The sequence below is a fragment of the Canis aureus genome, chromosome 36 (assembly GCF_053574225.1).
Source record: "Canis aureus isolate CA01 chromosome 36, VMU_Caureus_v.1.0, whole genome shotgun sequence".
In the NCBI taxonomy this organism is placed as follows: domain Eukaryota; kingdom Metazoa; phylum Chordata; class Mammalia; order Carnivora; family Canidae; genus Canis; species Canis aureus.
The window spans coordinates 5,196,705-5,218,379 of record NC_135646.1 but is presented as its reverse complement, the minus strand read 5'-3'; the positions used below and the strand labels follow the sequence as shown (position 1 = coordinate 5,218,379).

General features: G+C 54.9%; 3 protein-coding genes and 1 long non-coding RNA gene across 15 annotated transcripts; 2 read left to right on the top strand and 2 right to left on the bottom strand.

The window, feature by feature from the left end:
* Window positions 1-23: 23 nt before the first annotated feature.
* On the bottom strand, window positions 24-8,423 carry SLC23A3 (solute carrier family 23 member 3). 6 transcript variants are annotated; one of them, XM_077884736.1, is made up of 12 exons: window positions 6,648-8,423; window positions 6,355-6,512; window positions 6,105-6,199; window positions 5,814-5,887; window positions 5,425-5,606; window positions 4,983-5,106; window positions 4,732-4,846; window positions 3,544-3,797; window positions 2,858-2,963; window positions 2,401-2,568; window positions 1,075-1,170; window positions 24-979 (listed from the first exon to the last, which is right to left on the bottom strand). In XM_077884736.1, the coding sequence occupies exons 1-12, from the start codon at window positions 6,846-6,848 to the stop codon at window positions 690-692; spliced, it is 1,863 nt and encodes a 620-aa protein (XP_077740862.1). In that variant the 5' UTR covers window positions 6,849-8,423; the 3' UTR covers window positions 24-689. The 6 variants fall into 6 exon arrangements, with proteins under 6 accessions (XP_077740862.1, XP_077740863.1, XP_077740867.1 ...); XM_077884737.1 differs by having other exon boundaries at window positions 1,075-1,110; XM_077884740.1 differs by having other exon boundaries at window positions 826-979; window positions 1,075-1,210.
* On the top strand, window positions 82-9,238 carry LOC144305691 (uncharacterized). 2 transcript variants are annotated; one of them, XR_013372691.1, is made up of 4 exons: window positions 82-101; window positions 2,414-4,865; window positions 4,971-5,168; window positions 6,654-9,238. It is a non-coding gene; the product is annotated as an uncharacterized LOC144305691 (long non-coding RNA). The 2 variants fall into 2 exon arrangements; XR_013372690.1 differs by lacking the exon at window positions 82-101 and having other exon boundaries at window positions 116-4,865.
* On the bottom strand, window positions 8,551-14,327 carry CNPPD1 (cyclin Pas1/PHO80 domain containing 1). 6 transcript variants are annotated; one of them, XM_077884744.1, is made up of 11 exons: window positions 14,154-14,279; window positions 13,803-13,978; window positions 13,446-13,682; window positions 12,975-13,062; window positions 12,444-12,552; window positions 11,827-11,908; window positions 11,540-11,660; window positions 11,326-11,454; window positions 10,714-10,775; window positions 10,019-10,136; window positions 8,551-9,788 (listed from the first exon to the last, which is right to left on the bottom strand). In XM_077884744.1, exons 3-11 carry the CDS (start codon window positions 13,526-13,528, stop codon window positions 9,243-9,245), a joined length of 1,338 nt encoding a protein of 445 aa, XP_077740870.1. In that variant the 5' UTR covers window positions 13,529-13,682; window positions 13,803-13,978; window positions 14,154-14,279; the 3' UTR covers window positions 8,551-9,242. The 6 variants fall into 6 exon arrangements, with proteins under 6 accessions (XP_077740870.1, XP_077740874.1, XP_077740871.1 ...); XM_077884748.1 differs by having other exon boundaries at window positions 13,621-13,682; XM_077884745.1 differs by having other exon boundaries at window positions 13,446-13,539; window positions 14,154-14,273.
* Window positions 14,328-14,479: 152 nt separating this feature from the next.
* RETREG2 (reticulophagy regulator family member 2) lies at window positions 14,480-20,344 on the top strand. The gene is made up of 9 exons (XM_077884742.1): window positions 14,480-14,784; window positions 15,065-15,171; window positions 16,317-16,347; window positions 16,694-16,829; window positions 17,240-17,324; window positions 17,653-17,796; window positions 17,936-18,030; window positions 18,183-18,318; window positions 18,578-20,344. Exons 1-9 carry the CDS (start codon window positions 14,495-14,497, stop codon window positions 19,204-19,206), a joined length of 1,653 nt encoding a protein of 550 aa, XP_077740868.1. The 5' UTR covers window positions 14,480-14,494; the 3' UTR covers window positions 19,207-20,344.
* Window positions 20,345-21,675: the final 1,331 nt, after the last annotated feature.

Below are 21,675 nucleotides of genomic sequence, written 5' to 3'. Positions count from 1 at the left end.
TTGTTGCTTCGTTTTTGCTCCCATAGCATTGTTTTAATGTTTATTATAGACTGCCTTTTGCCTTAAATTTTAGTTAGTGATTACATAAGTCTTTTTAAATGGTAAGTACCTTAAAGAAGGCAGGGACTGTGTTTTATCCATATCTGTAATTCCAGGACCTTGCACATGGAAGACCTTTTTTCTTTTTCTTTTTCCTTTTTTTTTAAGATTTTATTTATTCATGAGAGACACAGAGAGAGAGAGAGAGAGAGGCAGAGACACAGGCAGAGGGAGAAGCAGGCTCCCTGCAGGAAGCCCCATGTGGGGCTCAATCCCTGGACTCCAGGATCACACCCTGGGCTGAAGGCAGGCGCTCAACCCCCAAGCCACCTGGGCGTCCCATGGGAGGCCTTCAATAAATATTTCTTAAGTGAATGCTGGGGTTCGACTATAGATAGTTCACATGCAGAATCTCATTCGTTCATTCCTGGCCCACTAAACCATGGCCCCCGCCTGAAGTTAGGCCTAATTAAAAGAAGGAAAGGCAACACACCTATCGAGAAATGAGCTTTAGATGGGCCCATTTCTCACACACATACACACACACCTCTACACCTCTTTCTAGGAGAAATTAGAACCTGGGAGCTGAGTCTCCAGCAAGCTGGGAGTTAGGGCTAAACTAACCAGGGCAGGAATAGGAGTCCTGGTAATCACTGGGACCCAAGTTCTCTGCTAGACTCAGGACACTGCTCCCCAAAGCCAGGCAACAAGTCGGCTGTCTCTCCTGGCTCAGAGGGCCCTCCTTCCTCATTCCCAGGGTCTTCAGGCAGCGGGCAGAGGCAACGGAGGGGCTGGGGGATGCAGGGATGCAACTTTTGGATGGGGAAAGGAAGCTCGTACTCTTTGGCACCCTTCTCCCTGGACTTCTCAGGCATCTGAGCCTTTGGGGCAGCAAAAGGAGATGGCATCCCTTGACCTAGGCCTCGCTCAAGCCTTGTACCTGCAAAAGAAACGTTGGTCAGGCCATTGCCCCATCCAGGGAGTGAGAACATCCTGGCTACTCCCCCACTGTGCTGGGGCCTGGCCTCAACTTACCGGGAATGGTGTTCTCTAAGAGGAAGCCCAAGAGTCCTGCCAGGAAGATGGGCTCTGTGAGCAGCGAGCGCAGTAACACATCCAAGGGGCTCCAGCCTACAGAGGGTTGGGGCCAGGCAGGAGGGGAACTCTGATCCTATGCAGGGTCAAAGAATCTTCTATTTCTATACCTAAATCTAAATCTCAGGCTGAGAACAGATCTTTCTGAATTGTTATCTCGTCTCCCCCGGCCTTTGCCCCCCAACTCTGTATTTCCCTCATCTAGGCCCTTCCCACAAGATCCCAGCCCATCATCCTGTCTTCTGACCATCCACAGGCCCTCCAGATATATTTTGATAGTTCCAGGCTCTGGAAAGTTTGATATTAAAAGCCCCAACCATGGGGCACCTGGATGGTTCACTTGATTAAGCAGCCGACCCTCGGTTTTGGCTCAGATAATGATCTCAGGGTCCTGGGGTCAAGCCTGCTCCCAGGCTCCCAGCTTAATGGGGAGTCTGCTTGTGGACTCTCTCCCTCTCCCTTAGCCCCTCCCCCACTAGCACCTTCTCTCTCCCTCTCTCTAAAATAAAAATAAATCGATCTTACAAATAAATATATAAATGCCCCAATCTTGCTCCCCACTTCTTACCTTCCATGCTCTAGCCTGGTTTTCTCAACCTCAATACTTACTGACATTTTGGACCAGATAGCTCTTTGAGGGGGCCTGTCTTGTGCATTGTAGGATGCTTAACATCATCCCTGTACCTACTAAGTGCCAATAACAATCCCCTCCTTTTTTTGTAGCAACCAAAAATGTCTCTGGATATTTCCTGCAGGGGGAAATCCTCCTGTTGAGTGCCACTGCTATTAGCTAGGCTGCACTAACAAACTAAGGTATTTGCTGCTCCCTGGACATACCCTATGACTTCTTACATCTAGGTTGTTGTTTATGATGGCTCCCCCATCGGAAACAAGCTTCCTCTCACTAAGTACGTTCAGATCTTACCATCCTTCAAACCAGCAAAATGTTACTTTCTCCGTAAAACCTAACTTGGATCATCTTAAACAGAAACTCTCTCTCACCGCTGAGCACCCCAGCTCCTTATCTGACCCTTTCCTGTTATAGTTGTACATAGCTCTTCTCTCTTTTACTAGACTGTAACCTCTGGAGGCACCTTTGTATCCCAAGGGGCTTATCTGATGCTTGATAAATATTTGCTATACGAAGGGATGAACTATTTACACCGCAGCCTAGGAAAGGGTGTGGGACCTGGAGTCCACAGAGCCTCCAAGCCCCAAAGCCTCCAGCCCTGGGTCTCCTCCTCTTCCCATCCCTCCTCCTCCCACCTGTGCTCATCAGGACCGGGGCTTCTCGAAGCCATCTTGGCAGCAGCAGGGCCATGAAGATGGAGAAGCCAACAATGAAGACATTCCGCCCAGAGTCAATGTCAGCCAGGTGGAAGCTGGAGAATCCAGTAGACAGAACCACGGCCTGGGTCACCCCAAGTACCCCACCTGTCTCGTAGGGAAGTAACCAAGGGGGTTGGGAAGGGCTGGCAGGGCAGGGAGGACTGCGGGGCAGGGCAGGTTGGGATGGAGACAGACAACTCATTTTCCAGTTACGCCAAAAGCCCACTCGAGGCCAAGACGTTGGGCTGGGGAAAATGATAGCTCACTGCTATCCGTGTCAGGGGGGCTGTTCAGAAAGAGAGGGTGCCAGCCAGCCTCAAGCAACCAGCTGGGCCATCCTGGAGGGGGAGGGGAGTGCTGGTTCAATACCAGACCCGCTGATACGTCCACTCACCAAGCACAGGCAGCGGGATGGCGGTGAGGAGCTGGGCCAGCCTCGGGGAGAGCCCAAGCCCCACGCACAGCAGCCCTGCCAAGTGTGCCACTCTCCGAGATCCCGCCTAGGGGGAGGAGACATGCTGGAAGACACAGCCACCTATTCAAACAAAACTCTTCAAAGTTTTTGCCTGGCTGGCCCATCTCATCGTTTGGATCCCAACTCAAATGGGACCCTTCCAAGAAGGACTCTACCTGAAGGGTCCTCCTTTTCTCAACCACTATCCCACAACTACCCTGCTTTGTTTTCTTTCTTGTTTTTAAAGACTTTATTTTTAATTTTTACCTGCTTTGTTTTCTTTTTTTTTCCCCGCTTTGTTTTCTTGATAGCACCTATCACTCTGAAATTATCTTACATTTTTCCTTAAATTGTCTGCCTTTCCCTCTCTGAAGTGCCCAAGAGAGCAGGGACTTTATAAGACTTGATCTCACCAACTCCCAGCCCAAGGAAGAGAAGGAATGGAATGGTGGCTTAGTGTCTTCCTCACACTCCTAGCCCCTTTCCACTTCTAGGCACCTCCCTAAATGAGATAGTTGAGGTGGCGAGCGTGACAGAGTGCAGGATGCAGGTGGCAACCAGGCGGCACGAGTGTCCCCCCATCGCCCACATCTCCTGCTCCCCTGCCCCCACCCTCACACACATACCTGGATAAGACTCACTGTGCCCACGTTGGGGAAGCTGGATGCAGTGCCCATTGGGCTCCCCAACATCCCGGCCAGCACACTGCCCAGACCCTCCAGGCTCAGCCCTCGGCTGCACGCATGTGGAGGGGGCGAAGGCAATTGCAACAGCCGGCCACACAGGGCATAGCAGCCCAGGGAGCTGGTGGAGGCTGCCAAAGCCATGGAGATGCCTGCAGCCAGAGCCCTGGGTGTCAGCAAGGGCCAGGTCCACTCAGCTGGGGAGGGAGAAGGAGCTGTGTTGGGGCCAGACCCAAGGCTGGAGCACCTCCCTGCCTCCAAGGTTTTGTGCCACAGGAATCCTTGAGACCCCATTGTCTTTGAAGACAATCTCTTGCGACAAAACCAATAAACCCAGGAGAAACTCTTCCCTTTACCATGGTCTACAAAGCGTCATGTCTCACCACACTCTGCCTCACTCCCTTCACTCCAGATATACTGGCCTTGTTTCAGGCCCTTTGTACTAGGTGTGTTGCTGGCTACCACAGGGCCTTTGCATGTGCTGTTCTCCCTCCTAGAACGCTCTTCTCCCTGGCCTTCACTCTGTTAGCTCCTACTCATCTCTCACATCTCAGCTCAGAGATCACTTCCTCAAGAATACTTTTCCTGATGTCTCAAATACAGAGTCTCCATGATAAGCTGTCATTACACAAGGTATTTCCCCATTATCACACTTGCCACATGCAATTTTACATTTACTTGGGTGACTATTTAATCAGGATCTGCATTCCCCAGCAGATATAAGCTTCAGGGGTATCGGTACTGTGTCATATTTATCACCACGTCCCCTATCACATGCCCAGCACAAAATCAGCACACCACAGACCTCTGTTAAATCGACGAATGAACAACTTTTGTACACAACGCCTCAAAAGCAATTTGTATATGTAGGTCACCAACTCAAATGCCTGTGGGGGGAGGTAGCACAAAGGTGTAAGTTGGGTAAGGAGTATCAACAGGGAGCGGTGGGCCTGCAGATGTCTCTTCACACCCCCAAAAAACACCCGTGGCAAGGGGCTGCCATTGCCCCCCTCAGACTGGCAATTTCTCTCCCCCGTGTGTTTTGAGAAAACACAGGATTTAATTCAGAAATGAAATTCCCTAAATCTTGAGTCCAAAGAAATGAGGATGGAGGACGAAGAACGAACCTACCTGGGTGAGGCAGCCAGACCCATGGTGCCTTGGGGGATGCAGCCAGCTCTAGAGGGATGAGGCGCAGCCCCAGAAGCGCAGAGATGATCCACACACAGGCCACTGGCACCAGTACCTGAGGGGCAAAAACTGAGGTAGGAAAGAACCCCTCCCCCAGAACCTTCCAGGCCAGCCTTTGAGGGGTAGACAGAAGCTAAAAGATAGCAGGCTGAGCGAGCATTCTATGTCTATGTGGCCAGACTCTCACATACCGAGAAGAGCCGGAAGACAGGAATGGGAGTGTGGGGTGAAGAGTTTGAAGCTGGCCGCCAGGGGCACGGGGGTACCTGGCAGGAGCCCAGGTGCTGAGAACAGACCACCACGAGCAGGATAAGCCTAGGAGAGAGAAGGAGTTTTAGGAGCAAGAGGAAGCAGGCCTCCTGTGTCGGGTGATAGAGGTAAGAACGGAATAATTCGTTAAAAGGGGTCCCAGAGAAGAGAGGAAGGAGGATGTCTTGGGGGGAGGTTAGCGGGGGATAGTGTAAAAGCCAGGGAGACCAAACGAATCCAGCCAAAATCCTGGACTCCAAATCCACAAGAGTCTGGCCCTGCTCAGATGGCTGCTGAGTTGGGTAGGGCCAGCTGCTCTCCCCCCGCCCCCAGGTCCCGCACAGCCCACTGGTCACCACCCCACACCTCTCAGGACTTACGTACAGCAAGGCCAGGCCCCAGTGAGTAGAGCAGAAGAGGGCCACCTCCCTGTGAGCAGAGAACCCTGCCACCACCAGGCTGGGGGCCAGCACCAGGGGCCCACAGTGGGGGAACAAGTGGCCAGGACCCCCCAACAGCCCCAGCGTGCCCTGCAGCAGCCCAGATACCACCACAGCCCCAGACACCTGGAGGAGCCAAGAAAAAGAACAAAGGGGGAGCGTTCTGCTCAACGGAGTTGACTTAGGCCTGGACTTCTTGATGAATTCTTAGGGGTGGGCCTCTGCCCTCGCTCCTTCCCCCAGACCATCTCAGTCCCCACCAGCTGGAAACAAGAACCTCCTCCTCCCTGCCATCACCTCCAGCCCTCCTGCCCTCCATCCCCAGGCACTCACCTCTCGGAGAGAAGTGTTCCAGAGCGCCAGGCCAGGGCAGCCAGGCCCCCCACACCGGCGCAGCACAAGGGAGGCTGGGACAGGGACAAGTTGGGGGTGTGGAGAGGACAGCGGTAAGCGGGACAGAACCCCAGTGTTCTACAGTCCTAGCTGGTGCTTGGCACAGCTCCAAGCCCCCACAGCCTGGTGGTTCCCATCCCCGCCCGCTCTCAATCCAGCACCCACATACACCCGGAGGCTCAGATTGGTACCCCATCCCACCCTCACCCCTTGCCCTGGCTCTGTGCTCACAGTTTCCAGGGGTCTGGATGGCCAGAGGTAGCTTCTGGGTCAGCACCAGAGCAGGGACAAGGAACTCTAAGGATGGAGCCTGGACAAGAGGCAGCCTGTAGGAACAGCAGCCCTGGCAGGTCTGGAAACGCAGCAGCTGAAAGGACTCCTCAGGCCTCTCCCACACTCACACGAGTACACACACACACACACACACACATACACACACACGTGGGACCCCGCCCCCTTCTCTTCAGGGAGTTCCCCTCACCTGCTGCCGATCCCAATTTGCAGGATGGTGGACACACCACAGGAAAAGAAGCTGGAGGCCAAGAGCTGGGCAGGGGAGGAAGAGAGCTCTCCTGGCGGGAGTCCTTGAAGCAGGAGCAGGTGGGAGGCACAGAGCAGAGAAGCCAGGACCAAGATATGCTGCAGGAGGAGGAATGGGATGGGTGGTCTTCAGGAAAAAGTGGAAATACCCCTTGCCAGAGGGCTTCTCAGGTCACACCTATCCCCCCAGAACTCTTCTTCAGCCAGCACCAACTCCTACACCTCTGCTCCTACCTGCAGAGCCAGAAGACAGCTGAGGCCCCAGGGAGGAGGCCCACACTGAGAAGCCCAAAGGTGAGAGGAGGGATTTTGGACAGCAGATTGTGGTGGCGGCAGCGGTGGTGGCAGTGGTGACGACGACAATGGCAGAGGAGCCAGGGCATCCTGCAGGTCCATGGATCGGAGTTGGATGGGATGGTGGGGTGATCGGCTCATGCAGCCCTGCTCTCTTCTTGTCTTGGCTGTCCTGGGCCAGAGTTAAGTAGAGAGTGTAAGAGGTCAGAGTTTGGATGAAGTTAGCTGCCTGGTGTGAGGAGGGGGTAGAGGTGTCAGTGAAGCGGAGCGAAGGGGTGAGGGATTTGGGGCAGGACAGGCCCTTTCACCTTTGCCCAGCTCTTGTGCAAATTCCATCACCCATTAACTGTGGAACCACATTCTAGACCCCTCCCCCCAAGAATCTCCATCTAGATCCCCTGTTCCACGCTCTGCAATGAGGAGAGCAGGGGTGGGGAAAAGACTTATCAAAGATCCTGGGGAAGTTTTACAGTGTTCCCTCCTCACCACCAGCAACTGGAAAGATCAGTGTTACACCAGTTTTCAGCCTTTTCGGAGTCCAGCCCCCAGGACTCCCCAGGAAGGAAATGCATGGGTAATATCCATACATGGCACATGGCGACAGTGACCACAACTCCGTGTAATATCCTCACCGTAACAGAAAGGAGAAATAAAGGTGATCGATAACAAGTATCTCATATGTGAAAGCTTGGGCCCAGCTAAACAAGGAAACAATGTAATGCACTGCCAGCCCGCATGTCGAATCACCGTGGATGTGGTGTCTACAATGCCCACTGATACTGGTGCTTTCCTGGTGACTCACGTGCCACAAGCCGCGCTGCCATTGGTGACCTGATGTTCCAAAATAACGAGCAAGTTCTTGGCAAAGTGCTGAACCAAGCAAAGTCCAGTTTTAATTTACACGTAGGTACATTCCTGGCAAACAGTCTTTTTCAAAATGTGCAAACTATCTCGTGTTTACGTGCTAAAAAGTTCTAGGCTCACATAAACAGGCTTTTCATATCTATGATGTCCAGTGGGTCATTCAAGAGTTGCCTTGAGAATTCTTCATAATAAGGGAAGAGTCTCAAGCAGTTCAGGTTGCCTAGCATCCTGCACATAACAGCTAAATGCCAGCAGCATTCCTTCACATTTTTGCCTCAAAAAATGCCTTGTAAGTTACCAGAATGCCCCCTAGGGGGCAGTACTACCTGTCCCAAATGCCCTCAGTCCCGGTGCCAGAAGGGTTATCCTTCCTCCAATGATAATTCAGCCTTGGACTCCTCTTAACACCACCATTACCAAGTGTCAGAGGAGACTGGAAGTCAGGGTAGAGAGAGGATGCTGATCTTGGCCTCTAAGGATCCACAAGGACAGGGCCCACCTCAGGCATCCCAGAGGACCCAAGTCAAGCAACACCAGGGGCCCCACGGTGCTGGAAGCAGGGATGAGGGGACGTTGGAAATGGAAGCCTGTAACCATTAAACAATACAGACGTTTTTTTTTAAAAAAAAAATTATTTATTTTAGAAAGAGACAGAGAGACTGCACGCACATGCATGCTAGAACAGAGGATGGGCAGAGGGAGAGGGAGAGAGAGACTCTCAATCCGACTCCTTGCTGAGCATGGAGCCCAATGCAGGGCTCGATCTCAGGACCCTGAAATCATGACCTGACCCGAAACCAAAAGTTGAACGCCCAACCCACTGACCACCTAGGCGCCCCTCAAACAACAGGAAGTTCTAAAATGGGGCCCTGAGAGAATGAGTTGCAAGATAATGGGCTCAGGAAGTAGAAAGGCTTAGAACACAGAAACGAGGGGGAAATTCTGCTAGGGCTGCCGCAGAAGAAAAACATCCAGGCCGTGCAACTGAAACTGTTTATTGAAACCTCAGTTCTACAAAAGCGTGAAAAACCCAGATACAAAGCAGTGGCCACAGAGGCCTGTGAAGAGAACACCCAGGAGAAGAACCAGGGGAAGAGGAGAAGCCCAGGAGCAAGGTACTAAGAAGAGGTTGGAAGACAAAAGGGAAAGGCCGAAGGTCCCAGCAGTCCCTGGCTCCTTGAGGCTACATCCGAGGGATGGGTGTGGAGAGGGTTCCCCACCTCACCCCGCCTTCCCCCGGCAGATCCACCTTGGCCCTATCAGTCCCTGACTCTCCTGCTTCAGGGACATCACGCAGGCCCCCAGTCAACTTTTCCTCCCTCCCTCACCCCACTTTTCCCCTTCCATCCTTAAAAGCCAAAGTTTAGAACCGAGGGAGGTAGAGAGACAAGGAATCTTCTTGGTCTGGCTGTGACAAGGCCCTGGTCGTGACATGGCCCTGGTCACCAACCTGCAGCCTTCCCTGGTATCATCACTGCCCTGGCCAAGCAGCCAGCCACTGAGAGTGAGTGACCTTCAGTCCTTCGGCCCCATAGCCCCTTAAGCTCCCTCGCCTAGGAGGACAGGGACCAGCCAAGGACCCAGAGAGGTAGAGAGGATCTAAATCAAGCTTTGCCCCTCCAGGTTCTCAGGGACTCCCAGATCCTCTTAGTGTGTTCCTCGGAGGCCCGCCTAGCCTGGGAAAATGAAAGACTTGAGACGGGCTAGCTCCATGACACTGAAAAGGGAACACTGCTGAGGTTGGGGGAGCAGAGGGAGCATTGGGCTCCAGGGCCAGGGGGGAGCCAGGTTACGGGAGTGGTACCCAGGGTTGGGGGGCCCAGTGGGAACTGTATGGTTGGAGTGGTGGCAGGCGTGGCAGCTTGGGGTATCTCTCTGGAGCTTCTGGCAGAGGGGACAGTTATGGAGCAGAGTGGGAGGGGCAGGAGGGTCTGGGGGAGGCAATGGTGGAGGTGTCAGTGAAGCCAGAAGACTGCCCCAGAGTGAACGCAGCCCTGTGTCGCCATCTAGGCAGCTGGAGACATTAACCGGACGCGGCAGGCACTGTGGCACAGAAGAAGGTAGGCAGGGTTCCAAGAGGCACCTGGAGACCAGTCCAAGGTCGGGGGGGCCTGGGGAGGGGCTGCAGGACAGCCCCAAGGACTGATGAATTACGGCCACCGATGCCACCGCCAGGGCCACACTGCTCACATATGCCATAGCCAACAGACAGGACAGCTGCAAGAGAGAATGTAAGAAAAGTCAGTTCGCAAACACCCTTCCCCTAAAACCTGCTTCTGACTGTCTTTAACCCACTCACTCCTTGTCCGAAAGCTTGTACTCAAGTCAGAGCTGTCATCGCCTAGTCTCAAACCCATCTCCCAAGACCTGCAGCACTTGCCCATCCCACACCTACAGAGCAGTCCGCCCGCTCGCTCCAGGCCCCTCGCCTTCGCAGCCATCCTCACCTTTGCCAGGCGCTGGCAGAGGGAGCCCAGGGCCAACTGCCAGGCCGGCTGCTCCAGCAGCACACACAGGTCTGTGTAGGTATACCAGCCCCGCCGCCGTCCCTGCTGCTCAGCCACACTGTTGGCAGGGGAGAAAGACAAGGGGCGTCTGCAGCTCTTCTGCAGCTGGCCCAGTGGCACCCTCATTCCCCTGGGGGCCCACCAGGACACACTGGGGAACTTGTTACACGTACAGATTCCTAGGCTACCTGTTGATCCAGAAACTGAGAGTGAAACTGAGATCTGTGTTTTAAAGGAGCTTCTCCCGCCCTTCCTTTTTTTTTTTATTTTATTTTTTTTTATTTATTTATGATAGGCACACAGTGAGAGAGAGAGAGGCAGAGACACAGGCAGAGGGAGAAGCAGGCTCCATGCACCGGGAGCCCGATGTGGGATTCGATCCCTGGTCTCCAGGATCGCGCCCTGGGCCAAAGGCAGGCGCCAAACCGCTGCGCCACCCAGGGATCCCTTCTCCCGCCCTTCCAAAGGTGATTACAAAGAGGGCAGACAGGTTTAGGAGCCACTATCTTGGGCAATTTTCTTTCCTCTCTCCTACCTCCCCCCAGTGACACAGACCCTTATTTCTGTTTCCTTCTTACGATTTAGGGCTAAGCCCCCAAATCCCTTGAGCCTTTCTCCCCAACTCCAGAACCTACCAGCTCTCCAGCCAGCTCAGCACCTCAAAGATCTCCCGAGGATCAGTATAGAGACGCCAATCCTGTGGGCAGGAAAACAAGGGCGCCAGACCAAACTCAGATACGAGCCACAGTCACTGAATAACCAGGACCATGGCACCAACTACAACCACCACTCCCGCAGATACTTACTCGGCACTTCCTACGTGCAGATACTTGTTTCGAGAGCTTTTACATATTAACTCATTTATCACCATGTTATTTTGTTTCACAGTACGCCCCTCAGCTAACCCCTCAGTTATGCCCATAGGAAGCTCAGAGTTGTGAGGCAGAGTAAGTCTGGAGGCAAATATTCAGAATCCAGTGAGATAAGCTCTGACTCAGATTGTAACATGTAGGGCCTGAAGGAAGGGGTGGGGGATACTTCGTTTCTGGCCTCACCATGCCAGGAACCTCCAAAGGCTGTGGTTGGTCCAGAAGGGCTGGGAAGGGAAGCCACTAATAAGAAAAGACACCAGGAAAAGAGGCAAAAACAGAAAGAAAGAAACTACAGAGCACTACCAGAAAAGGAAAAAAAAGAAAGGAACATAACGAGAGCTCAGAGAAGCCGAGTGAGACAGAACAGCTACTCACCATGGCACTCAGGAAGCCCCGCTCCAGGGCGTTGAGAGTGGGCACGGCCACGCCCCCTGCCGCTCCCCATTCATCGTTGAAGACCTCCTCCTCCTCCCCTTCATCATAGAGGTACTTACTGGCCACCATCTACAGAGGAGCCAGAAGCGGTGTCTCAAGAGCTCAGGGCCAGCCTCTGGCTCAGCAGGGAGATGGAGGGGAGGGGGCGTCTTACCATGGAGATCAGGAACAAGTCAGAGGATGACACGTGCTGTAGGTAGCCTGGGTTTCGATGCCGGAGCCGCTCAATGTACACCAGGGCAAGCATCATAGCACATGGGGAGATGCACGCCTCCCTGGGTGGCAGAAAGGATCTCTAATTAACCCCAAGGGTCTTTCAGCCCTTACCACTCTTACAACGCTCATCCCTGTGCCTTTACATCTTTGCTTTACAGATAAACACTTCCCTTTCTCTGGGGCCCAAACACTCTCTCGTCCTACCGGCCTCAATTCCAGGCTCACCTGGACACATGAGCTACGTATTTCTTCTGGAGTCGACGAATAGGGCTGGGGGCTGCCTTCTGGAGCAGTTCCACAGCAATGTCTGCAGGAGGCAAAAAGGCCGGCAGATAGGCAAGCAACTCCTCCCTTACCACCTCACCCCCACACACACCTAGTTCCCACTGCTATCAACAGAACAGTCGGATCAGTATAATCTGAGGCCTTAGGGACAGACCACAGTAAAACAAAACAAACTCTCCCACCCTGAGACAAAAAGCCCATTCCACATTTGACTTTCAGCTCCTTCCAGCAGGAAGGGCTTATTTGCGGGTCACCTGAAATTACCCAGATTTGTCTTTCATCCCACCAATCTGAGAAAATAAACACACCTTGTAAATTTGGGATACATGTGTTACGTTGCCCATTTACAAATCAAGAGCGATACAAATTCCTAAGACAGTGATGTGTTTCACTCATCTGAACTAAAAAAAGATGTGAAATGGAAACCAACTCCTTGTACCAGGTATTGATAAGTTAGCTACGAACAGACAACATAGCTCGTGGGGTATACACCCAGTCATTCTGGTGGCCTCTGACAGCCCCACCTTCATGCTTCTCTCTAATCACACAACACTAACCTGCCACGGGGCTGGAGAGCTCCTCCAAGCTGCAGTCAGCTTCCCAGTCCCAGCCATAGTAGAGTCTCCTTCGGATCCGAGCACTCAGTTTCTGGTGTCCTGGGAGGAACTGAAACGGCAGGTGGTGGCCGGTGAAGGCCAGGGAAGGGAGGCTACGGTGGAGATCCTGGCTCCGGGGTGGGAGTGGGGTGCGGGCAGCAGGCTCAGCTCACTGCTAGGAGGCCCGTGCCCCCACCCCGCCCGGTTCTCGGGATTATTTGCCAACGGCGGCCTATCTAGGGGGTGGGGGGAGATCCTGCACCACGGGCTCGCCCCCGGAGAGGTCCTCCCGAGAAGGTCCTGGAGGCCAACCCTACCCCGTTCCTCTCCCCCTGGGCCCAAGGCGCCAGGGCCTCGGGTAGGCATGGCTCGAGGGGCTCGCGCCCGGCTTCCAGACCCAGCCGGCAGGCAGGCGCGCTGGCGGCCGCGCTCGGCCGCGGGGAGCGCCCGGGGAGGCCACGGAGGGGGCGGCCCCCACGGAGGGGGACTCACCGTGAAGTCCTGGAAGCCGGTGAGGCAGAAGGTGCCCTCTTCGTCCCGCAGGAGCCCGGCCAGGTCCATCGCGCCGCCACCTGCCGCCCTGCGAACGTGGAAGGGAACGCGCGCGTGTCCGGGAGCCGCGGAGCCCTCGCCCGCCCGCGCCCTCCCCAGCGCAGCCCCCGGGCCTCGGCTCCTCGCGCCGGCGGCGGCAGGCGGGGCCGGGCTGGCGGGCGCCTCTTCCTGTTCCGCCCCGGGCGGGGCTCCGGGCTCGGCGATCCGGCCCCGGCGCGGGGTGCGGGGTGCGGGGCGCGGGGCGCGGGCCTCGGGGCCGGGGCGCTCACCTCACCCAGCGCCGCCCGCTGGGCCCGCCTTCCCCCCCCCCGCTCCCGGCCGCCCCGAGCGCGGCGAGCCCTCGCCTGGGCGACGGGGACAGTCCCGGGGGCCACGCCTCGCGGGGGGGACCGAGCCGGCCGCCTTCTGTACCGACGCGGACGTTCGAGGCACTGAAAAGCGAGATGCGCGACAACGAATTGCTGCCAAATGTTTCCTTGTTTGTTTGAAGACATCCCTAACGTGCCTAAACAACATTTTTGGAAAGAATACAAAAACGCTTCACAGTGCGTGCCCTGGGGTCAAGGTGGCGGAGAAAGAAACTTACGTCTTGCCGTATTCCTCCCTTTCCGTAGTTTGCTACATACAAGTAGGTGTTTTGTGGGGCCGCTGCAGAAATTAGGGATCACGAGGGACTATAAAGCGCCTGGGACTCTGGAGCCTCAATAAATACCATTAATACGCGCCCCCAAAGCGAACACCTCAACAGGCTTCTATTTTGAGACTCACCCCGCAACCCCAATCTCCTGTTTGAGCGAGGGAGTGATTGCAAGGAGCTCCGAGAGGCGCTGGCCGTGAAGGTTACGGAAAGGGACGGGAGGAAACTACTCTTCCGACTAGGGGAGGCTGTTTTTGAGTCGCTCGGGTCACGCGCCGGTGTTTGTTTACCCGCTGAGGGGAGGGACCTGGGAGGACCAGAAAGTCAGGGGCTGAGTAACAGGGCGGCCGCCGCCCTCCGCGGGCCGCAGCAGGTCCCGCCCGCGACCCTGGGCATCTGGAAGCCGACTTGCTGCCCCTTCGGGCCGCAGCGCACCGGGAACACCGGGGCAGTCACGGACCCCCCAGCCGCCCTGCCCGTACAGGGGGGAGAAACCGGGCTGGCGTGAGGCCCCGCGGCCCCCTCGGGCCGGAAGGGCAGAGCAGCGCCGCGGCCCCGGCGCCGACGCGACTCCAGCAGCTGCACCACGAACCTGCGCAGGAGCAGGGGGGCCGGCAGCCGCCTGCGCGCAGGCGCGGGCCGCGCTCTCCCGGCGGTTAGGGCGCGTCACGTGACGGGCTCGTCGCTCCGCCGTCACGTGACGGGCCTCGGCGGCCGGGGCTGCGCTCTCCGCGGCGTGCGCCCCCTTCCGCCTGACGCGCCCCCGGCGGCGGCCGCGCAGCCCTGGCTCCTCGCGGGCTCGGGCGGCGGCTGCGACGGGGCCATGGCGAGCGGCGGCGGCGGCGGCGGCGGCGGGAGCACCGGCGCGGGGGGCGGCCCGGGGCTGGGCCTGAGCCTCGGGCTGGGCCTGGGTCTGAGCCTGGGCATGGGGGAGGCGAGCGGCGAGGCGGAGGAGGAGGCGGCCACGGCCGAGGCGGTGGGACGTCTGGCCACGACGCTGTGGCTGCGGCTCCGCGGCTGGGAGGCGGTGCTGGCGGCGGCGCAGCGGCTGCTGGTGTGGGAGAAGCCGCTGCACAGCCTGGTCACGGCGGCCGCGCTCAACGGCCTCTTCTGGTAACCGCCGCGGAGGAGGCGGAGGGGGCGGGGCCGGGCCGCGGGGGCGCGCGGGGGGGCGGGGGCGGGAGCGCCGGGAGCCCCGTGTCCCCCGTGTCGGTGCCCGGGCTTGACGCTTGCCGCGGGGAAGCACCCCCGTCGGGGTTGCCCATCCCTCTCTCTGGGGTCTCGAGTTAGGCCCGGAGCTTCCCGTTCCCCCATCAGTGGGCGCTTTTCCGCCTTTCGCGGTGGATGCGGGAGGCTCAGCCGCTCAGCGCCGCGGTGCCCGTCTCTCCCGAAGGTTGCTCTCTTCGTCGTCCCTCCGGCCTTTCTTCCTACTCAGCGTCTCACTTTTGGCCTATTTTCTGCTGGATCTCTGGCAGCCTCGCTTCTTCCCGGACCTCTCGGGTGAGTGTTAACTTCGCCCACCAAGCCGTGTCTTGCACTTGCCCCGTGCCCGACCCCGCCGGGTGGGTTGACTGGGAGGAGGGCGAACGTGCGGGGGGCCGCCAGCGTCCAGGCACCCCCACTTCTCCAGCTCAAAATCAGTGTTACCGTGAGCGTAGTAAACAGCGTGGGCTCTACAGCCACATTGCCCGGGTTCCATTCGCCGTGTATGTGACCTTGTAATAGCGATTCAATTTGTGTTTGCCTCGGTTTTCTCTTCTATGAAACGAGGGTGATAAAATGTATTTAGTAAAGAGGGGAGCACTGAGCGAGCTCATAGGTGTTATGTGCTTAGGATAGAGTTCCGCATATTAGAGGAATCATGGCAGTGTTAGATTCTTTTGTTGTTGTTGTTATTGGTGTTATTAAATAGGTATTTTTGGAGCAGTTAGATGTCAGGCTGTGTGAGCTGCTTGGGATGTAAACACGAGTAAGGTGTGTTTGAAAAGAGTGAAGTTTAGGGGCCCTTGGGTGGCTCAGTCTGTTAAGCATCTGCCTTCAGCTCAGGTCATGATCTCTGGGTCCTGGGATCAAGCCCCTCATCCTGCTCCCTGCTCAGCAGGAAGTCTGTTCTGCTTCTTCCTCTTTCTCTACTCCTCCTGTTGCATCTTTCTCTTTTAAATAAATCTTAGATTTTATTTATTTATTCATGAGAGACACGCAGAGAGAGAGAGAGGCAGAGACACAGGCAGAGGGAGAAGCAGGCTCCATGCAGGAGCCCGATGTTAGACTTGATCCTGGGTCTCCAGGGTCACACCCTGAGCTGAAAGCAGACACTTAACCGCTGAGCCACCTGGGCATCCCAATAGAGAAGTTTGGAGCACTTGGCTGGCTCAGTTAGTAGAGCATGTGACTTTTGATCTTGGGATTGTAAGGTCAAGCCCCACGTTAGGTGTAAAGATTACATAAAAATAATTTTAAAAGTCCTTAAAAAAAGAAGAGTGAGGTTTAAAGGAGTCAGGCATACAAATGCAAGCCATAATAACAATGTAATTGTTCCTGCGTTTGGCATCTGAATAAAGTGCCCTGGGAATGCAGAGGTGGGGCAGTTATTCCTGGCCCGGGACATGTCTCCACTCAATTATTTTCCCCTCGTCTCTTTATAGCATCATCCCCAGAGGAGCCCCACTCTGACAGGTGAGTGCAGGTCATCTCTTGAAGACAAATACCCCAGGCCCTATCTTGCTTTGGTGCCAGTGTCACCACATTGCAGGGTGACACTACAGCACAGACCCCAGCGTAGCAAATGGACTGGCAACAAGTTTGGTCCTGGGTTCCTGTGTAGGTGTTTGGGTGCCTGCTCCTTTTGGGGCAGAGGGTTGGAAACTCTGGGCTTTGCTTCCCAAGACCAGGCCAGCCTCCCTTTGGGAAGTGGGGTTGTCCACATGTTTAGACTGAAGATCTCCTTGGCATTCTCAGAGGGTTATGAGTGCCTAGGAAGCTGGTGTCTGAGGCTTCCAGGGGTCATGTCCTGTCTCCCCAGTGAGGGTGCGGGGTCAGGCGCCCGGCCGCACCTGCTGAGTGTGCCCGAGTTGTGCAGATACCTGGCTGAGAGCTGGCTCACCTTCCAGATTCACCTGCAGGAGCTGCTGCAGTACAAGAGGCAGAATCCAGCTCAGGTAACCTCCATGTCATAAAACAGTTTTCTGCGCTGTGGGGAAACAGAGGGGGGGTGGCAGATGGGGAGGAGGAACATGAAATGTCTGGATGGACACTGAAGGAAGAGGGCTGGTGCCTTTTAAGGCAACATTCACAGGTAGTGTCCTGGTACAGGAGTAGTCTCATTTCAGGGAATAATGTGTTTGATGTTCTCATGCTGCTGCTTGTTAAGGCAGAGGCAGCTTGGATTATAGGTGTTTGGTGAGGTCTGGGGTAAACTTCTTGAATTGGTGGTCTTGGACATCCTCTTGACTAGAGTGGATCACCACATCCCTAGAAGACATCCTTACCCCTGCTCCTGCCAGCTGAGCAGCAGTGTCTTGCCCAGGTGAATGGGGCGTATGCCTTTTAGCCTTGCTTCTCTCTGCAGTTTTGTGCTCGAGTTTGTTCTGGCTGTGCTGTGCTGGCTGTGCTGGGACACTACGTTCCGGGGATTATGATTTCCTACATTGTCTGTGAGTAGGGTTCAATCTCTGTCCTTCCCGAAGGCCTTTCCTTCTCTTTTACTGCACTGGATTAAAGGGACTGACTGCCTCTAAGGGAGGGTGGTGCGTGCGCTCTTTCTCTCTTCCTCTCTGGTTGTCCATTCACGGAGATCTCCAGGGGATGCTGGAGAATTAGTAACAGCGGAAGAGTCATCTGGGGAGGAGAGTAGGAGATGTGGAGGGAGGAGGTTGGTACAGCCTCCAGAAAGCCTTCAGTCTTTTCTGTTTAGGGACCGGTTAAATGGGGGCCCTTAGGAAATAGGCACAGGGAGCTCTGAGTGAACTCTCTAACCCCTAGTGCTGAGCATCCTGTTGTGGCCCCTGGTGGTTTATCATGAGCTGATCCAGAGGATGTACACTCGCCTGGAGCCCCTGCTCATGCAGCTGGACTACAGCATGAAAGCAGAAGCTGATGCCCTGCATCACAAACATGACAAGAAGAGTAAGGGGCTCCTGTACCCAAGAGGGGATCCTGGGGGAGGGCTCATGAAGTGCCTTGGAACTTCCTTTCCAGTTCCTTGGCCACGTCTGTCCTCCACCACGGTCTCTACTTGGTCACTACTCTGCTATTATTTCTCTAGAGCGACAGGGGAAGAACGCACCCCCCGGAGGTGATGAGCCACTGGCGGAGACCGAGAGTGAAAGCGAAGCAGAACTGGCTGGCTTCTCCCCGGTGGTGAGGTCCAAGGGAGATGGGATGTCAAGTAGAACGCTGGAGGAGCATCCATTTCAGAGCAGCCACCTCCCAAGGGACTGGGAGTCAGTGGGGGGTATTTTTGAATAATTGGATTTCTTCTCACCTGTTGTGTTGTCTGGGCTCTCCTGCAGGTGGATGTGAAGAAAACAGCCTTGGCTTTGGCCATTACAGACTCAGAGCTGTCAGATGAGGAGGCTTCTATCTTGGAGAGTGGTGGCTTCTCTGTATCCCGGGCCACGACTCCACAACTAACTGATGTCTCCGAGGGTATGAGAAGCGTTTTGCCCTTCCGATCTTCCTGTTTCCTGTTGTGGATGTTGGCTGTGCTCTTTGGTTGTCACCCCCGTAAATATTTCCTCTGGGAACTGATCCTCTAATTCGACTTCAAGCTTCTGAAAGACCTTAACACCTGAGGCTGGTCCAGTATTCCATGTCCTGAGTTCTCATCCTTGAACTGAGTGCCTGTTGTGATGGTTCAGAACAGCAGGCCCATACACCCATTCCTGACCCTTTGTTTCCTGCACAGATTTGGACCAGCAGAGCCTGCCAAGTGAGCCAGAGGAGGCCCTGAGCCGGGAGCTGGGAGAAGGAGAGGAGACCGAGCCGGCCCCCCCCGAAGACCTGCTGGGCCCCCCTCAGGCCCTCTCAAGGCAAGACCTAGACTCGGAAGAGGAGGAAGATGTGGTAGCCAAGGAAACCTTGCTTCGGCTCTCGTCCCCCCTTCATTTTGTGAACACGCACTTCAATGGGGCGGGCTCTCCCACAGATGGAGTGCAGCTGTCCCCGGGAGGACCAGTGGAGACACTGAGCCCAGAGGCAGTGAGTGGTGACCTCACCACTGCACCAAGCACCCTGTCACCCTTACTTTGCCTTGCTGAGAGTGACCCAGCCCCCTCCCCGTCCCCTTCCATGCTTCCCCCTCTCCCCCAAGACTTGCCCCAGCCCCTGCCTGCCCCCGAGGAAGAAGAGGCACTCACCACGGAGGACTTCGAATTGCTGGATCAGGGGGAGCTGGAACAGCTGAATGCCGAGCTGGGGTTGGGGCCAGAGACATCCTCAGAGCCCCCCGATGCCCCACCCCCTCCATCCCTGGGGCCCGACACCCTGTCTCTGGTACAGTCAGACCAGGAGGCTCAGGCCATGGCAGAGCCATGAGCCACGGGGGAAGGAGTTGCAGGCACAGTAGGGTTTCCTGGCTAGGGGCATCCCTGGTTCCTCTTCCCTGCTCTAGGGAGAGGGCATGTGTGGGGAAGCTGGCTGTCAGATGGGAGCCCGTCCACCCTCCGCCTGCCTGCCTGCCTGCCTGCCTGCTGTCCCAGGCCTGGTACAGTACCCATGCCTGGGATTGGTTTTAAGTTTGTAAATAATTTTACACTTGGGTTAGTGGATGTGAACAGGGCTAAGGGAAGTCCTTCCCACCCTGCACTTGCCTCCCTGCCTCATCTCTCTTCTCATTCCACTATGCCTCAAGCCCTGGTGGTCTGGCCCTTTCTATTTTCCTCCTATCCTCAGGGACCTGTGCTGCTCTGTCCTCGTGTCCCACTGGTGGTTTAGTTTGGGCACTTTATCCTTTTCCTCTCCTGTCCCATGTCCCTCTCTGCTTTATTTCCTGGCTGTGTCCTGTCCTTTGCAGCTCACTCTGCACTCTTTGCCAGCTCCTCCTCCCCAGCAGGCTGTGGCTAAGCTTCAAGGAGGCTCTTGTCTGGGTGGTACAGACTAAACCTGGAGTGGTAGGTCAGGCCAGTGGTTATGCGCTTAGGTCACTGTAGCTCACAAAAACTCCACTGCACCCTTGCCCTACTTCATCCCAACCTTCCCTGAGAAGGGAGGAGAGTGGGAATCCCACAGCACGTGCACCAGCACTGCATTAGTGAGCAGCAGCTCCATCCTGTTGGGATGAAGGGCTTTCTTAACTATCCTAGGAAGGTTTAAAGAGACTGCTCTCTAGGGGGCCATGGATGTTCCCAGTGTGGTGGGACCCCCCCTTCTAGGGTCAGGACGTGGACAGTAACATCTGTGCAAGTGTTGACTGGAAAAATAAAGTGTTGATTGGCTAGAACTGCTGCCGCCTGCCTGCCTGCCTCACTGCCAGCTGCCTCCCACACTGCTCTGTTCCCTCCTCGCCCCCCTGTCCCCAGTCTTGCTCCTGGCTATTTATATTTACTGTGGTGCAAAACTAGGCCAGAAGCAAGGATTACCCTAACAGCCCTAACTTGCCCTTAGTCATCTTCCCTGACAGCGTGATATGTTAGTGAGATTTAGCATGTGTGAATAAAGTGTATGCAGGAGGAAATTGCCTCGTCTTCCCAATCAGTAGAAATTGAGGACCGTAACAGTTGTTTACTATGTCGCCTACAACCTTAATGTCTTCAGAAGTCCTTACCAATCCACATTAACAATTAGCACGTTCAGCCATGGTTTCTGTATCCTGGGGACCCAAACAAGGAGGACTTCACGCCCATGTCAGAACTGTTTTGAGGCCAAAGTACACTAAAGAAATAGTATCTAACGCATTGAAAGCATAATATGTGTGCTCAGTAGTCTTCTGAGTAATTTATGTCTACTTTTTAAAAAGATAAGAGTGTGTGTGAGCAGGGGTGGGGGGAGCAGAGGGAAAGGGAGGGGAAAAGAATCTCAGGCCCACTGCACCAAGGCGCGGCCCTCCACTCGGGAGTCCATCTCCCGAGCCTGAGTTCATGAGCTGAAACCCAAGAGCCAGAGCCACCCAGGGGCCCCAGTGATTTAGATTTATTAACTCACTTTTTCCCTCATAATCCTGAGATACAAAAAAAAATCCTGAGATACTCCATTTTACATATGAGTTAACTTTTCTGAAGCTCACAGTCCTAGTGAATGACTCCAGTGATCACACTGGAACAGAAAGCCCCTGTCCATTAAAAGGGTACACATGGGGAGATCCCCAAGGACACGGGAACTATAGAGAACCAATCTAGTATCTCAGCTTCACGGAGTGGACTCATAGTGGTCCTGCTCTTTGCGGGGAAGAACAGCACTAGAGAAAGCACTGACCTGAGCAGGTGGCCTCTTGGTGAGGTACCTGATTGTGATGCTACCTGACTTCTTGGAGTTGACTCCTATGCTATGTCTCTCCACAGAGTGAGAATATTTTCCCTTCTATTTATTTCACCCTCTCCTGAGAGACCATCTTTTAGAGTTGGGGCCATCCTCTGCCTCCAAAGGAACATGAACTTTTAATCATCTAGAGGTCTCAGAAGGGAATAGGAAAAGGTTTTAATCAACAAACCGGAAGTTCAAGAAAAATAGAATCAACTAATCAGAAATTCAATGGCTGCCCTACGTCTCACCTTTAATCCGTTTCCTTAAACTTACAGTCTGAAGATGGAGCTAGAAGCTTTAGTTAGATCAAAACCTTCGCCACAGATTTGGAGTTCAATGAGGGTCAGTTGTTGACATTCACCTTGATCTGATGGTTGCTCCATGTTAATCTAGTTTTTTGGGTGTCCTGGCTAGAGACAAGAAAGCTTTCCCTGTGAGTGAAAGAAAAGTGAGCAGAAATATGAAACCTACAATTTAGGCTAAACAAAAATCACCTGTAGAGTACAGGCGGGGGCAGGAAGAGCGGGTTACATTTACATTGGAGGG

Excerpts from the sequence above, each read along its gene's own strand:
- SLC23A3 (XM_077884736.1), bottom strand. The coding sequence starts at position 6,848 with ATGAGCCGATCACCCCACCATCCCATCCAACTCCGATCCATGGACCTG. Across the intron at positions 3,798-4,731 it reads GGTCTGGCTGCCTCACCCAG|CTGAGTGGACCTGGCCCTTG; the intron begins GTAGGTTCGTTC and ends CTCCCTCCCCAG. Across the intron at positions 2,964-3,543 it reads GCACAGTGAGTCTTATCCAG|GCGGGATCTCGGAGAGTGGC; the intron begins GTATGTGTGTGA and ends TCCTCCCCCTAG.
- CNPPD1 (XM_077884743.1), bottom strand. The coding sequence starts at position 13,528 with ATGTCTTCAAACAAACAAGGAAACATTTGGCAGCAATTCGTTGTCGCG. Across the intron at positions 12,553-12,974 it reads CCGGCTTCCAGGACTTCACG|TTCCTCCCAGGACACCAGAA; the intron begins GTGAGTCCCCCT and ends CTGCCGTTTCAG. Across the intron at positions 10,137-10,713 it reads CTGAGCTGGCTGGAGAGCTG|TGTGGCTGAGCAGCAGGGAC; the intron begins GTAGGTTCTGGA and ends CCCTGCCAACAG.
- RETREG2 (XM_077884742.1), top strand. The coding sequence starts at position 14,495 with ATGGCGAGCGGCGGCGGCGGCGGCGGCGGCGGGAGCACCGGCGCGGGG. Across the intron at positions 17,797-17,935 it reads TCACAAACATGACAAGAAGA|AGCGACAGGGGAAGAACGCA; the intron begins GTAAGGGGCTCC and ends TTATTTCTCTAG. Across the intron at positions 18,319-18,577 it reads ACTAACTGATGTCTCCGAGG|ATTTGGACCAGCAGAGCCTG; the intron begins GTATGAGAAGCG and ends TTTCCTGCACAG.